The sequence below is a fragment of the Meles meles genome, chromosome 3, assembly GCF_922984935.1.
Source record: "Meles meles chromosome 3, mMelMel3.1 paternal haplotype, whole genome shotgun sequence".
Lineage (NCBI taxonomy): Eukaryota > Metazoa > Chordata > Mammalia > Carnivora > Mustelidae > Meles > Meles meles.
The window spans coordinates 48,768,980-48,785,215 of NC_060068.1; the positions used below are offsets into that span (position 1 = coordinate 48,768,980).

Genomic DNA, 16,236 nt, shown 5'->3' on the forward strand with positions numbered 1-16,236 from the left:
CAGACAGAAACAGTCCTGCTTCAAGGTATGATACAGAGACTCAGTAAACTCAAGATGAAAGAAAGCTTTACATTACTTCTGGTTCAGAAGATTACCCTATTTTTACAGATGGACACACCTAAAGCCAGAGAGAAAGCAGTAAAAGGTCTTTTGCCTTTTACTTAGATATGCTGGACATTTTTATACTAATAACACTTTGTACAACTGGGCAAGGTAGAACCATATCCCTATTTTATAGAAGAAAATGATAGAAAATTTAATGACATGAGCAAGGTCCCAGAGCTAATATGTAATGTTTATACATTTTAATATTCTTGAATGTTTAATAGAATTTTAGGAGTATTAAAAAACATTATTCACACATTAAAGAATTCATAATCTTTTACACAACACTCGACAAAGTTCTTGAAAATGATACATATTCTGGTATTTGTAGTGAGATCATTTTAACTTCAGTAAGAGAAGAATTAATAAATAAGCTGCGAGAAACCAGATAATATATATTAAGCAATGTCTTTTAAGACACTGAAACTGATAAATTAAGAAATGTTACATTTGTGGCCACTTGTAATAGGCTTTCCCTGATGGAAACAGTTACCTCATACTGGCTCTCTAGTTAATGAATTTATTCCAAAAGGTAAAAAGAAGCTCAATTAAAAATCAGTTACGTGGGGACACGTGGGTGGCTCAGTTGGTTAAGCTGCTGCCTTCAGCTCAGGTCATGATCCCAGGGTCCTGGCATTGAGTCCCGCATCAGGCTTCTTGCTCTGTGGGGAGCCTGCCTCTCTTGCTGCCTCTGCCTACCACTCTGCCTGCGTGTGTGTGCTCTCTCTCTCTCTCTGACAAATAAATAAATAAAATCTCAAAAAAAAAATAAATGAGTTACGTGTTTAATGTGACATAACTATTGTGATCACGTGCTTACTTACTCAATGAACAGGGCATTTGAAGTATTTAAGTAACAAAGTACAAGTCTCTTAGAAGCCCAAGAATTGTCTACTTTACATTTGCATATTTAATACTGCCTCTTTACATCTTTAGATTTAATATAAGTGTGATCAGTAACCTACTATCTTTGAATAAATAAATACAAAATTCACTCTTAATTATTACTGATTATTTGCCACACATGCTTCAAAATGACAAAATGATAGTAAACATGGGAGTTTACAAGTTAATGAAGAAAAGTTACCTCTCTTTCTCAAGTTCTTCTAAATAACCGGTATTTTCTCTGCTTCCATTTACAAACCCTCTTCTTGGAAACGAACCCATAGGAACAGGACTGCACTCTCCTGACCGACTAGATACAGATCCTTCACGGCTCCCATAAGAACGGAGGGACATTTTTGACCGTAGTTTCACTCCAGGGAAATTACTGCTATCTAAGTTAAGTTCTAAATGAAAGAGAGACAAGTTTTTATATAACAGTTGCTTTATGTAGTCTAAAATATTGCTAAGGCAATTATATTGTCTTAAAAATAAAATATCAGATTCACATTTTATTCTTCTAAATTTGAACTCATTTTATAATTTAATATACATTATATGTATATATTACATAAGCCTGTGGAAGTACTAAATTATGGCAACTATAGAGCAGCAAATTTATGTAGGGAACAGAAAACCCTTATCACAAATGCTAAGGCTGTGAGATTTTTTTCACTGACTCCTGGTTCCAGGTAGAATTGCAATAAATACAAATATCCAATCATTAAAAAAAAATGTTCACTGCAACTTGAATTTCTAACAGAGGAAGCCACAAATACACATGATTGAATAAACAATTATTTAGGAAGAGAATGACTAAACTTTCCCTCCAATGTAGCTTGAGTCAGGGGGAAAGGAGTATGTTAAAGGAAAATCAGACAAAATATCTTTCCTTAGATTCCTGCTAAAAAATAATATATTTGAGGAACTCAAAGGTAATTTCTCAGTCTAGTTCCTACTATAATAATTAAGCACTTTCCCTGTTTTTACAGTATTTGAATTTTTAAGCAATAAAGTGAGAAAGTTACTTTTTCAAAATTATACCAAAAATATACAAAAATTGTATATTTATATACAATTGTATATTTATATACAAAAATTGTATATAATCAGCTTATGTAACTGGAAAGATAAAGTAATTCTACCTTGGATGGAGAGAAGGACACTATTCCTTCAAGAAAGGCAAGAGGCCCAGTGTATGGCATACAGCTTCCTAAAGGCCTATTTAGTGACTGGCAGAAAAGCAATGAGCTTTAAAAAGAGCTGAAAATGATCAAATAAGGAATCTAAAGTAGTTGATTTAAAGCCAGTTAAATGTTTAACTGAAGGAATGACAAGTAAATACAGATTTTACATATCAGTATTTTAACAACTAAATCCTAATAGATAAGGCTGTTATACCAAGAAAACGGAAAATAACATTCAAATCAAGAGAACCTGTATTTGGATATACACACCTAAAGCTGACAACTGGAGCTTAAAATTATTTTAAAACACCTTTTAAAAATCTACCTTTGAGACGCTCTAATAAATCAATCTGTCCAGAGGAAGCCATAGCTTCATCTTCAATACTTCCTTGTAGTTGTTTAAGTACTTCCTGCAAAAAAGAACACAATATATCACTATGACAAAATTCTACATAATTATTCTAGATAGAATGATTCTAAGTTTCTTGATATTTAGGTGTGCTGGGGAAAAAAGTTTCAGATCTGAAAATATATCTGAATCTGTAAAGCACTTTATAGATATTATCTATTATTAATTATGAGTAATGAATTATATCCCAACAACAGTGATATTTTTTGATAATGGAGATTATGGGGAGTTTCCATAAAATACATTATCCCTAACTTTTAAAACAAACAACAAGGTGAATTATTCTCATTTTTCATATGGGTCAATCAAGACTCAAAGCTCTATAGAAGCTGTAAAAGCTAGATATGTTTAGAATCCATGTCTCTGAAGCTTGCACCCCCATGACCATGAAAAAAAACAAATTAACAATTATAATATGCTGTTTTATTTAACACCCTAATACATATTCAAGCTTTTATATACCATATGTAAGTATATACTATTAGCATACTGATTTATATCCAGCAGATATTGAAATAACTATGCTCACTGCCTCCTGACTTCTGATGCCATTATTTCCTTTCCCATCGAAATCATTCTCGTGATCAATTTTCCTCAAAGAATGCTAGAAACTGTCATTTTACAACAGTTTTTCTGCATGTTCCTTTTTTTTTTTTTGCATGTTCCTTAATAATAATTTATGTTATAGCTTTCATATTCTGGGGCATTCCATTCAAATTTCCAGCAAAGTCCTTATTGGCCAATTAGGTTTCCAAATGCAAAACAATGTTCTTGAACATTTATGACCTGTAACTATGGGCAATATTCTCCAAAATGAAAAATGACCATAAACAGATTGAAAAGGAAATCTGTCAAAAAGTGAGTGAGTGCAGCAAAGACAACTTTACTGGTTTATCTTGACGATGATATGATCGGCATTAAAAAAAAAAAAAAAAAGAACGTCTTGGGGCGCCTGGGTGGCTCAGTGGGCTGGGCCTTTGCCTTTGGCTTGGGTTGTGATCCGGGGGTCCTGGGATCAAGCCCTGCATCAGGCTCTCTGCTCAGTGGGGAGCCTGCTTCTCCTCCCCCCTCCCCGCCTGCCTCTCTGCCTACTTGTGATCTCTGTCTGTCAAATAAATAGATAAAAATCTTTAAAAAAAAAAAAAAGAATGCCTATGTTAGCCTGTGGTCTTAAGATCTGACCTTCAAATAATAGACTGTGTTGGAGGTTGAAAGGCTTCGATAAATAGATACAGGAACATGGAGGTGACTGATACTCATATTCAGATTATTATGGCTGAAATGTATCACATCTGTGGGACAGGAAACAAATTTATACAGGATGCCATCTTTGAGTGAATCTAGAGTACTCTACATCATCTACTACAAACTTCAGGACACCAGTGCTTCAGTAAAGTTCGAGAACTATCATTCTAAGCTATCTGTGTTTTTCAGGATCCCAATTCTCCTTCCATCCATCCATCTATCTATCCACTGTTACTACTTATAGTCCTTCAATGATCATTTACTCTTATCCCTATTTCTATAATTATACTCCCCAGCCTTGCAATTCAACAACTACCCTTCCACAGATAACTTCAAATTATGTCTCTAATCCTAACCTCACTTGCAAACTTCAGATTCACTTTCCCAATTTCACTGATACATGCTTTACATTTGGATGATATGCACTTCCTATGTAAATGTCCAGAACTATCATTTTGTGCCACTACAATATGTTCTTTGCCTTGTATCTTGTCAGTTAAATATAAATAAGCCTTTTCTTCCCAAGACACGCAAATCCTTAGCATGAACTCCTTCTTATCACCAATCAGTTTTCAAATTCTGTATTCAACCTCTAGTGTTTCTCTTAGAACCATCTCTTTTCTATTCTTACTGTCACCATACTGGTTATTAATCTTCCGAACTACTAAAATAATCTTATTGTATGTTTCTACCTTGCATTGGACTTCTGTATTCAGAGTAAGACTTTTATTTTATTTTACTTTATTTTTATTATTATTTTTACAGTAAGGCTTTTAAAGCATAGCTCTGATCAAGTCTCCATACAAGATTCTTCTCCAAAGTCTACAAGAGTGGGTTTGAAATTTCAGTATGGATCAGAATCACCTGAAGCGCTAGTTACAATACAGACTGTTCATTCACTAAGTCTGGAATGGAGACTGAACTTCATTTTCAACAAATTCCCAAATGACACTGATGCTGAAAACAATCATCAAAATGTTAACAGTAGTATTCTAAGAAGGTGGGGTTACAAAAAATTTTGTTTTGTTTTGTTTTATAATTTTTCAACAATGGGTATTATGAAAAATACTGTTTTTAGAAAAGGTACAAAGATGTATAAGTTCAAAAACAACAAAAGGAAATTCTTGGCATGTCACAGGACATATACCTAATTTTTCAAAACTAAAAATAATAAAAAAAAACAAAAATAACATCAAAACCAAATTAAAAGGCCATCTAAACTTGGACATCCAACAATAAAAATCAATTAAACTTACAGCATTGGCCATACAATGGAATACTATGCAGCTGTAATATCACCAAATATTTAATGATATGAAAAGATTATGACAATATATTAAATTTCTAAATCCCATCAAATGCAAGCCTGCACAGAATGCGCAGAGAGAAAAGTATGTACATTGTCACAGGTTACCTCTGATTTAAAAAGAATTAAAAAAATTTTTTTTTAATGGGTGATTTGGTATCTTTTTATTTGTCCCTATTTCCTAATTTTTAAAAAATATTAAATATGCATAACTTGGAATAAGGGTTTTTTTAAAAAAGTTTCTATACATATCGTTAGAAATCTATTGATAAAAGTTGTAACCAATAATGGTAAATAAAAATTATTGAAATTTAAGGTTTAAAAAATTTTTTTAAGACTTTCAGTTAGTTTAGCATATTTGTGAATTTCATATAAATGGAAAGACATAACATGTAGTCTTTTGTATCCCATGTTTTTTGCTCACCAAATGAGAGACACATCCATGCTACCATATGTTATCAGTTAATTGTTTTTAATGCTGTGTAGTAGTCCACTGTATGAATATGCCTCAACTGATTTATCCTTTATCCCTTGATGGGGATTTTGGTTGTCAGATGTTAGAGGCTATTATGAAGAATGCTACTATGTACATTCTTGCACATATCTTTTAGTAAACATATGTATTCACTTCTCTTGAGTACATATCTGGGACTTCGAATGCTAAGTCAAGGATTTAACTCTAAAAGAAAACTGTCCGTTTTCCAACCTGACTGTACTATTTTATACTCCTACCAGCAATGTATGAGCATCCTGATGTTCCACAGCTGACATCATCAGCCTTTTAAATTTTAGTGATTTGAGTAAAGAGAAATATCATCTGCATTTCCATGATGTTGAAGGATGTAGAATCCCTTTTATGTGTTTACTGGCCATTTGTCTCCCTTTCTGAATTGTCTTTACAAGCTTTTGGCCATATTTTAAAAACTGAACGTTCTCTGGTTATTGGTTTACAAAAATTCTTTATATATTCTGTATTGAGTTCTTTGTTGGATATATGTCTTGTAAATATTTTCTTCCAGTCTATGACTTGCTTTTTCATTTTCATAATGAAGTCCTTTGAAAAGATTTTAAATATAGTTTTTAATTGATGAAGCCCATTTTACATCTTTTTTCTTTTATGTTTAGTCCTTTATGTGTCCTAAGAAATCTTGCCTACTCCAAGGTCACAAAGATGTTACCTTGTATCTTCTTTTAAAAGCATTACAAAAGATCTTGTTTTTAATGTATCAATTTTTTCTTTTATGTTTACTGCTTTGTCATTTTGTTTAAGAAATTTTTGCCTACTCTAAAAGCATGAAGCTGTTCCTCGTTTCCTTCTGGAAGCCACTATTTTGTCTTTCACACTTATGTCTATAATCCATCCTGAATTAATTTTTGCATATATTATGAGGCAGGGCTCTGAGCTCTTTTTTCTTTTTCTTTATGCAAATATTTAACTGCCTCTGTACCATTTACTGAAAAGACTAACTCTTTCCCCACCGAAATGCAGGGATGCCTTGGTCATAAGTCAACTAACCACATAGGTGCAGCTTTTCTTCATTCTATTCCTGCTAGTTGACTAGTCCAATCTATTATCACAGCCACTATCTCTTTAAATATTACTTTTGCTCCATTTTCTTCTCCGTCCCTTCTGGCACTTCAGATTTGCCCTATCTATTTGCCTGTGTCCCCCATAACGCTTACATACTGTTTTAAAATAATATTTATTTATTTTAGAGCCAGAGAGAGAAAGCACACATGCACGCACACACACACCCCACACAAGCAGTGGGGAGGAGCAGAGGGAGAGGGAGAATCTCAAGCAGACTTCCCACTGAGTGCAAGGCTCCATCTCATGACTCTGAGATCATGACTGAGCCAAAAAGAAATAAAAAGTCAGACCCTTAACTAAGCTACTCAGGCGCCCCATACTGTTTTCATTCCTATTTTTTATCTTTCTGTGCTTCAGTTTGGATATTTTCTATACACTTTTTTACATGTTCACTAATTTTTATCTTGTCACTAGTTTATTAATTCTGTGTTTACAAGTCCATCTAATAAGTTATTAGTAAAACTATTCATCAGTTTTAGACTATTATAGGCTATAATTCTTTGCCTACCTTTTCTGGATTTTCATCCATTTTATTCATATCTTTTCTTTTTTCAAGACATTTATAATAACTACGTTAAAATTTTTGCTAATTCCAATATCTGGATTACCCTTGGATTTGCTTCTATTAACTATTTGTCTTCTTAATGATCACTCATTTTCCTCTTTCTTGCATTTCTTGGAAATTTCAGCTGTATGCCAATCATTATGTATACAGAACGAGACAGACTTAAAGACACATTTTCCTTTAGAGTTTGCCCTTTCCACCACTGGGGTCTTACGTTCTCCAACCAATCAGGACTAAAAATGGGCTGCAGGTGTAGTTCAAGCAAAATTCACATTTGATTTGACTTGCCAAGTTCCATGAATGTGTCTCTCCTCTAAATTTACACTGAAAATAATACAGGTTTCTGTCTCCTCAGCCCTTAACCTACTACCCTATACATCCCTCAAATCTGGTATTTATCTTGAAAGGAAAAACAGGCCCCTTCCCTCTGGTCTGTGTCTCTCAAGCACTGCAAGACTAGAGAATGCTTTCACTCGGCCTTATTCTCAGGTGGTGCCTGACTTCTTAGACCCTAAAAGTTCTGATCTGTGGAGGTAGAGGGCTTGGGTCTTTAACTTCCTGCTCCACAAAGTTAAAAATTTGGCAAATATCTTGAGGAGACCTCTTGTGTGAAAGTAATGGGTCTTTCCCATGGCAGGACTTTGCCTTGTAACATTTAGTTTTCCCAGTTCTGTCGCTAGCATCCTTCAAGACTCAACCAACGTTCCATGGAAAAACTAGCCATGCATTTGGAACTTCTCTAAATGTCAATACTTCCAACTGGCCCCATGTTTGTCAACCTGCATGTTTGAAGCCTGCAATGGTTTCCTTCCTCCAGTGGAGTCCTGCTTGTGCCAGCAATGAACAGCAGCCTATGCTCACAATTAATAAATATTAATGGGGAAGAAAATCACCCGCAGTGTCAGTTACTCTAGAAAGGGCTCTTTCCTCTTATGAATTTTAGTTAATACAGTCCTTGATGACTCCACAGTTCTGTTCTCCAAGGTCTTTTAAAGTATGATTTTTGTATTTTATCCAGTGTTTTTCAGTTGTTGCAGTAGGAATGATTGCCTGGGGCTGAGTACTGCATACAATCTAAAAGAAGTAGTCCTTAATTTCAAAGAGTCTTTTTTTAAACAAAGCAACACAACTGCAAAGTAATTCCAAATAAAATATTTTAAAAAATGCTTAGAGAAACAGAAGCTTTTAACGTTAATATGTAATTTTGAAGGAGAGAATATTCACTTGTATTTATACAACCTGGAAGTTTGGATTTAAAAAATTTTTATATTATATAACTACACATTGTTTCTTAAAATATTTTAAGAGTCTAGAAACATTAAAGAATTATTTATTAGAGATGAAATGTTCTGTGGAGATATCAGTGAAAAGAAAATATCAGTGAGCAGTTGTCTCATTTCAAGGAGGCTGCTACTTGATCCACTTCTTTTTTGTCATTACATCAGTTATAGACTCATTTCATTATCAAATATACCAAGTATACTTGATAATTAAATCTTCAAAATAAATTATGAAATGTGTCAATCTGAGTTTTTATTTCTATTTTCTTCTTACACTCTGAAAATAAGATATTCTACATGTACATGATTTTGCAGTTATGGAACAATTTACAAAATTTCATTGTCAAAAATACAATAAAGACATAAGTGGTTCATTAATAATTTATCTACAGATAATTTTTTAATACCACATCTTTCAGTTTAAATGATTAACATATATACATGACCATATTTATCTTGTTGCTATGCTCAGAATTTTAAAGTAAATCAAGTTGAGTTCTAGCCCCCAAATTAAAAGTACAGTGTGTAATTCCTTTTAGATTTAGCTACAGTTTCTGCATTTATCTAATTCCGGGTCATTTAAATCCCATTAAATCTCTCTTTTATTCTACTACAGTTTTACCACAGAAAATGTCAAATATAAACATAAGTATAGAGAATATTATAGCAATCTTCCATGTATCCTCACATCCCACCTCAGTAATGATCAACTCATGATCTTGTTTCATCTATATTCATACCCACTTCCTCTATTCTCTTCCCTGACTCAAGTTCATCTGGGAATAAATCTCAGACATCGTATTACTTCATCCATAAAGAATTCAGATATATATTTAAAAAGGGGTTCTTTCTAACCACAACTGCAATGCCATCACTATACCTAAAAAATAAACATTTCCTCTATGTTTTCAAATACATAGCCAGGGTACACATTTCCCTAATTAGCTGTACATATTTCCCTGTCACACACACAAAATATTTTATAGTTTATTTTTATCAATGCCTTATAATCAATAGCAAAACAATATTCTTTTTTGCCACTAGATGGTACTACTGCATAAATTTCAGAAATCCTTAAATTACCCAGTTGAAGGGGACCCCCCCCTTGCCTTTCTCTGGGGTAAACAGGCTAATGAGCAGGAAATAGGATTTACGATTATATAATGTATTCCAAAGAATAATAAGTGATTTTGCATAAATAACCACTGGTTTGGATTAACTTTAATCCAATGGGGGAACTGCCAATGTTTCCAAGTATCTTTTCCAAATCAATATTCTAAGACAAAACAAATGGTTTGGTTCCCACTTTTGAACAGCTTAAATCCTCTTAAGGAGAGATACACAAAAAATTTCATTATAAGATGTAACTGCTATGATACCGTATGTCCAAATCTAAAGAAGTAAGTGGATGGCTTTTCAAGGATGTCTGCAGAAGCACTTGCTGAGTAATTATCAATTCATGGTTGAATTCAGACATATCTTAAATGCCAATATTCATGATATACAATATGATACACCACATGGGTAAGTGGTCAACCTGATATTCCACTGTAGAAATTTTAGGGTCTGACTTGTATTTTTACTCCAAGACATTCCTATTCAGCATGGAGATGGGTCTAAGGTAGGTTAAAATGTCTCCCAAAAATAAATTTTGAATTTGCTCAAGTAGTTAAGCAAAAATTAAAAAGGGATCTCAAAATCATGCACTATGAAACATCCAGATAGGCCCATCAAGAGGAATTCTTTTCAAAATATACCTCCCAAAGTAGACGAAAGAGTAGTCCTGTTGGGAATTACACATTTTGTATCTTCAAACTTTTAAAACCACATGCCATGTACAATAATTTTAGATATACTGTGTTGGTCAGTGTTAAAGTAGCAAACTATATTTTTTTAATATTAGATAACTGATTTGTCTGTTTTTAAGGTCACCCACAGTTGTGGTGAGAAAACAGGTTTGCTTAAAGTCTACCTTATTTCCGAAAGGACTGGAGATAGGTATCTCTTGGAGATCTGTCCTCACTGAGGGCAGTTTTTAACCACAGAAATAGGCAATTAGAGTAGAAAAGATTTATGGAAATCTTTCTGGAAAGATAGAATAGTACATATGAGTAAAAGATTGAATTGTTATGATATTGACAACAAAGAGTAAAAAGAGAGCAAAAATAGCTCAGTGATGTACAGAAGCTTGAAGAATAAGAGAGACCTCAAAATGCATAGAAAAAGAACAAGAAGAAAATAGCAATGAATAAGGAATAAGAGTAGTGAACAGATAGCAAAAACAGCATCAGGTACCCAGATGCTAAACAGCCAAGGGGCAGAACAACACAAAGCAGGAAGAATTTTTAAGAGGTTAACAGTTTCGTGGATGATCTCCAAATCTATAAAGTTGTTAAGTTCAGTGAGAAGGGAATCTGCCTAAGTAACTGGAAATTAAAACAGCAAAAATTTTAACCTCAATTATTCTGAAATTAGAACATATCTTCCCCACTGCAGACTGAATACTTTGTAACTTTTCTTGGAGGTTATCACAACTTTTCAATGCTATTTTGCAAACTAATTTCAGGACAGAGCCATGGAAATCATCTAGGCTTGTGTGATGCTTATATTTTCCAAATAAGGCACCTTAAGTCCAGAAGGGTACCCAGAGGTGATACAGCTCGGCTTGTGGCAAAACAAGGAATAAAATCAGGTACTGACTTTCAGTTCTGGACTATTCCCAGTAGGGCATTCTGTTTTTCTTGATCATTTATCACTGCTGCACTTAAGTGGAGACAAGATTTGGGAGAGTTGGGAGGAAGACTATATTTAATAACTGAGATATATTCTAAAGTTGTGAAACTAGTTTCTATGAACTATGCAGAACACCCAGCCTCAGTATAGTGATACTAAAGTTGGTCTCTTATTTTTAAGCTTAAAAATAACTAAGAACAAATTAACTAGCCATTTGGGTTTTTACAATTATTTTCTTTCTATGATTCACTGGATTAATTTAATACATTTTGTTCAAAATATACACGCTAACTTTGCAAGAAAGAGTTTACATATTTCTGCTTAATTTAAAATATACTTTCAAGTAAGCGAAGTATCTAACCCCAACTTTACAGGAGGGAATACTGAATAAAAATGATAAACTACAATTAAAAGTCACAGTCTTGATACCTTCATATTAGATGCCTCAGTTTCCAGTTTTGTAAGATGATTGGAATTATCTTCTAGCTCTTGTCGAAGATTTGAGTTCTCCATCTTCAGTGCCTCAACTTGCTTTAACAACTGATCATATGAAGCTGCAGCCATCCTTGGCTACCCTTGGACCTATAAGGTTAAAAAGGATTTTGAAATTCACTACTAAAAATATCGTGGCTGCTTGTTTACAAAGAAAGGGATAACGAAAAAAAACCGCTGGAGACATTTAATAACAATATTGTTCAAGCAGCATTGTCCTTCTAAGAGGATGAAACACTAGAGTCTTAGCTGAAGACAAGAACTAAAATAGAAGAGAACCTCAGTCATGCTCATTGACTACATTTGCTTCTTCACAGGTGCATGAGACTTCTGTTAGGCTAGAATTTTTTTCAAGTTTTTAAAGATACTTTAACTGGTCTTACAGGTAAAACTTATGTAACGAAATGTAATCATTGATAAGAAGCTCATATTGGTAATACTACTTATGGATTTTGCTCAATAGTTACAGAATTTTAAAGCCAGAATGAATTAAGGAGATTGGGTATTACATTCTATCACTTTGCTAGAAGGCGAGTCTTAAATATCATCCATGGTAAAGTAGTTCTGAACTTCCAAGAAGGCCTCATTAAAAATGCAGCCTTTAACAGAATGGATACAAAGGAGAGCATTAACTTGAGACTTCAATCTTTTTGATAGGAAGATGATAGGAATTACTAATATGAAGTTCTATTACAGTTATTCAAAAAGATGAATATAATAGGCCATGCTGTAGCATATGTGATCTTGGGACCCACTGTGCTCAAAACTGAGGCCAGAAGAGACTTAAAGAAAATGGATGAGTTTAGAAGCAGAAATTATCAAAGAGATGTGAGTCAGAGTCTGGTAATTAATTACATCACTGTCAAAGAAGAGGGGAGAAAAAAAGAGAAGATAGCCAGGTAGTAAGAGGTCCTTAGAATGAATTAGAGAATGCTAGTAGTTAGATTAAGACTAACCAATTTCAGAAGACCCAGATTCTCTTTTTAGTTTAATCCCAAACTCAATTTGGAATAAACACTAAAAAGCATTACAAAAGTTTTTTTTTATATAAATAATACTTAAAGATCTTGACATAAGAAAACGCGTCTGTAATAAAATCCAGTACACCAAATAAGGCAGACAGGTCTAGCACTACTGGCTAGTCACGACAGTATAGGAGCTTAGCAACTGGAAAAACTTTTAACATGGGAAAATCAAAGGACTCTGGTCTAGCTACTTCTCCAATGAGTTAATGATAAATCTGATGCAACCCACTATCATCTGAGGAGGAAAGCGAGTCCTGGGAAGTAGGCAATCACTCACAAAAGTCTTTATGATTGAAAACAATGAGAACTAGATTTGTACTTAAACTAAATTAGGTCTTAAATTCAGGGTTGGTCATGGTTTACTTTCTCCCTTCATTTTAATTCATTTCACCGTTTGTAAAATGGTTATCTGCTACCTGCACAAATATAATTTACATGGATACTGTTAAAACTAAGGAAGAAAAGTGCTATGTAAATATATATAATGTTATAAAAATACACATGTAACATATCTTCCTTAGTAAGACCTAATGTCAATCTATTGTTATTAAGTTTCTGCCCTCTGACCAAGGCACAAGAGGTAAAGAAGTAATTCATCTACTTGAGAAGGACAGAGACATCTCATAAATGAAGGAGAAATTCATAGGTATGATCATTTATCCTCGTTAAGTCATCCTATTAACAAGCAGTTCTGAAAATAGCACATTAAAAGCTATGTAACAGAAGTGGGGAATCTGACAGAATTTAATAATCAAAGTCCTGAAAAAAAATTTTTTTTTTTTTTAGATTTTATTTATTTATTTGACAGAGAGAGACACGGCGAAAGAGGGAACACAAGCAGGGGGAGTGGGAGAAGGAGAAGCAGGCTTTCCGCCGAGCAGGGAGCCTGATTCGGGGCTCCATCCCAGGACGACCTGAGCCGAAGGCAGACGCTTAGGCTTGAAGACTAAGCCACCCAGGCGCCCCAAGCCCTGAAATTCTTTACTTCGAGTAAAATTTTAACTGGCAATTTTACACTAAAACAATAAGACAATATAAAAGGTAATAACACAGAGAAAGAGATATACGCAGGTATATTAAGATATGTAGGTTATTACCTTACACAATCACAGATGCGCAAAATGAGCATAGACGAAGTACTCTTTATTGAGGGGGAAAAACCCAACACTTCAAATTGACAATTAAAACATGTGAACATTTTTTCTTTCTCCCCTCCAGAATAACAAGCATTAAGTCATTGCTGCTCTAGAAAGCAAGGTATTTCATATAATTTGATGGGAAAACGAAGATGCTTCATGGAGTAATACTTCCTTGTATACTTTAAAGATGCTGCAACCACCCTTCCCTAACTCAAAACTGCTTTATGCAAAATTCGAGAAATCATAAATTCACGTTAGCCTTTTATGCAATCATTAGAATTTCATGCAAGTCACTCAATATTAAAAAAATCAAAATTTAACTCATGAAATGGGGAAAACCTGAATCTTTCACTTCATTAGCACCACGCTCTAAACACCTGAGCTAACTGGCCAATCCTGAATCCTTCTCTTTTTAATCAGAGTATGGAAACATCCCAATTTGTTTTTCTGTAGGGTCAAGGTGTCCACTAAAGAGACCCTCACCCCATAAGAGTAGGGCAGGGGAGAAGAAAGCAAAGGCATTCTTATTTAGACCTTTATTCAAATGTTCGCTGAAAAACAAATTTACAAGTATCCTAAGAAATTAATGCAAGTAGGAAAAAAAGTTTTAGGCTAGCAAGAGAATATTCAGTTAGAATTTAAAATTTGGAGTAATCATTATTATCAATAATGTAAGAAGTTTGGGATTTTCTTTTAATTAGTGGAACTGTTTTTATTGTTTTGTTTTGATGCATTAAAAAACATGTATTTGCTAGCACTTTTAGATGGCAATAAGAGGAAAATATCAACAGAAACAGAAGCAAAAGAATCACAAGACTACTTTGTTCAACTGCATGCAAATAAATTTGAAAACATAAAAATTTTCTAGAAAATGTAATTTATCAAAATCTTAAAGATACAGAAAATCCAAAATTTCCAATAAAAATCACTATTAGAAAATTGACATCATTCAACATGCTAATAGATCTACACAGGAAAAAAAAATGATTATGCCAAAGATGGTGAAAAGATGTTCTACAGAGTCAATGCCCACTCTTGTTGAGAATACTGAATTTAAAAGGACTCTTCTTTAATATGATCCACATCAGTTGGAAAGCAAGCGCCATACATATGGAAATAGTACATCTTTTCCTAAGGTCAGGGGAAGTCCATTTTTACCACTATTACTCATTATACTAGTCAGCACAATTAAAGAATGAAGTTAGAAAGGAATACTATCAGCAGATGACATAATTATATACCTAGAATATCCGAAAGAATTAACTAAATATTACTATAATAAGATAATTGAGTAATTTAGCAAAGTCCAAAATATACAGAAATCTTTCCTTTATATGCAAGGAGATATCAGATAAAAGATGAAATGGAAGGACAGGTCCTATTTATAATTTTTAGAAGTATAAAACTCAGGCATAAACTGAACAAAACGAGTCCAAAACATATACGAGGAAAACTATAAACACATCTTGTTCGTGTACCTAAAGATTTAGTATCATGAAGATGTCATTTCCCCAAGTTAATTTATAAATCTTATGCGGTCCCAATAAATGTGATATGTAAAATTTGTTTTCATTTGTTTTCTGCAGCTAGACATTTGGAAAAATAAGCAAAAAAGGCGAAGTACGAAAAGAGAAGGAACAGACCACTTACTAAAATACTGTACAAAGCCTTTATAAATAAAAGAGTATATAGTTAACTGCATTGTACCAATAAATTAATTTCTTAGTCCTGATACTTGCACTGTGGGTATGTAAGATGTTAACATCAGGGGAAGCCAGGAAGCTTAGTGAAGGATATAAAGAAACTTACTGTTCTATTTTTCTAACACTTTCGTAAGTTCAAAGTTATTTCAGAAATACAAAAGTTTTAAAAACCTATGGTATTGTCATATGAATAGATCAACCATGGGAACACATGCTTGCACACACACACAAATCCAGAAATAAATACATGTAAATTTAATCATAATGAAGGTAGCATCGCAAATACATGTGAAAAGATGGACTTTAACGGCATTAGGGAAAAGGGCAGCCATAAGAAACAGGATAAAATTACATCTACTCCTCATACTACATACTAAGTTAAACTGCCAAAGGAAAAGAGAGTTAAATGTTTAAGAACACTACATGGCATTTAAATTATGAAAACAGTTTTGTTTTTTAATTTAAGATATTTAAATGGAATATACCCTCTCTTTCAAGGAGTTCTCTGAAGTGATGTCTGTTATTATGACAGGTTACATGAAGCAAGTGGGAAGGCCTTAACTTGGTATAAAAG

General features: G+C 33.5%; 1 protein-coding gene across 11 annotated transcripts in view; it reads right to left on the reverse strand.

Moving 5' to 3' along the window:
* Window positions 1-16,236, reverse strand: part of APC (APC regulator of WNT signaling pathway) — a 138,175-nt gene that overhangs the window by 73,339 nt on the left and 48,600 nt on the right. For 7 of the 11 annotated variants that reach the window (XM_045999487.1, XM_045999489.1, XM_045999496.1 and 4 more), the window contains 3 exons: window positions 11,733-11,885; window positions 2,500-2,584; window positions 1,193-1,394 (listed from right to left, as the gene is read on the reverse strand). In XM_045999487.1, the coding sequence (XP_045855443.1) occupies window positions 1,193-1,394; window positions 2,500-2,584; window positions 11,733-11,867 (422 nt within the window). In that variant the 5' untranslated portion in view covers window positions 11,868-11,885. The remainder of the gene's footprint in view (window positions 1-1,192; window positions 1,395-2,499; window positions 2,585-11,732; window positions 11,886-16,236) is intronic. The other 4 variants (XM_045999495.1, XM_045999493.1, XM_045999491.1 and 1 more) reach the window with 1 other exon arrangement.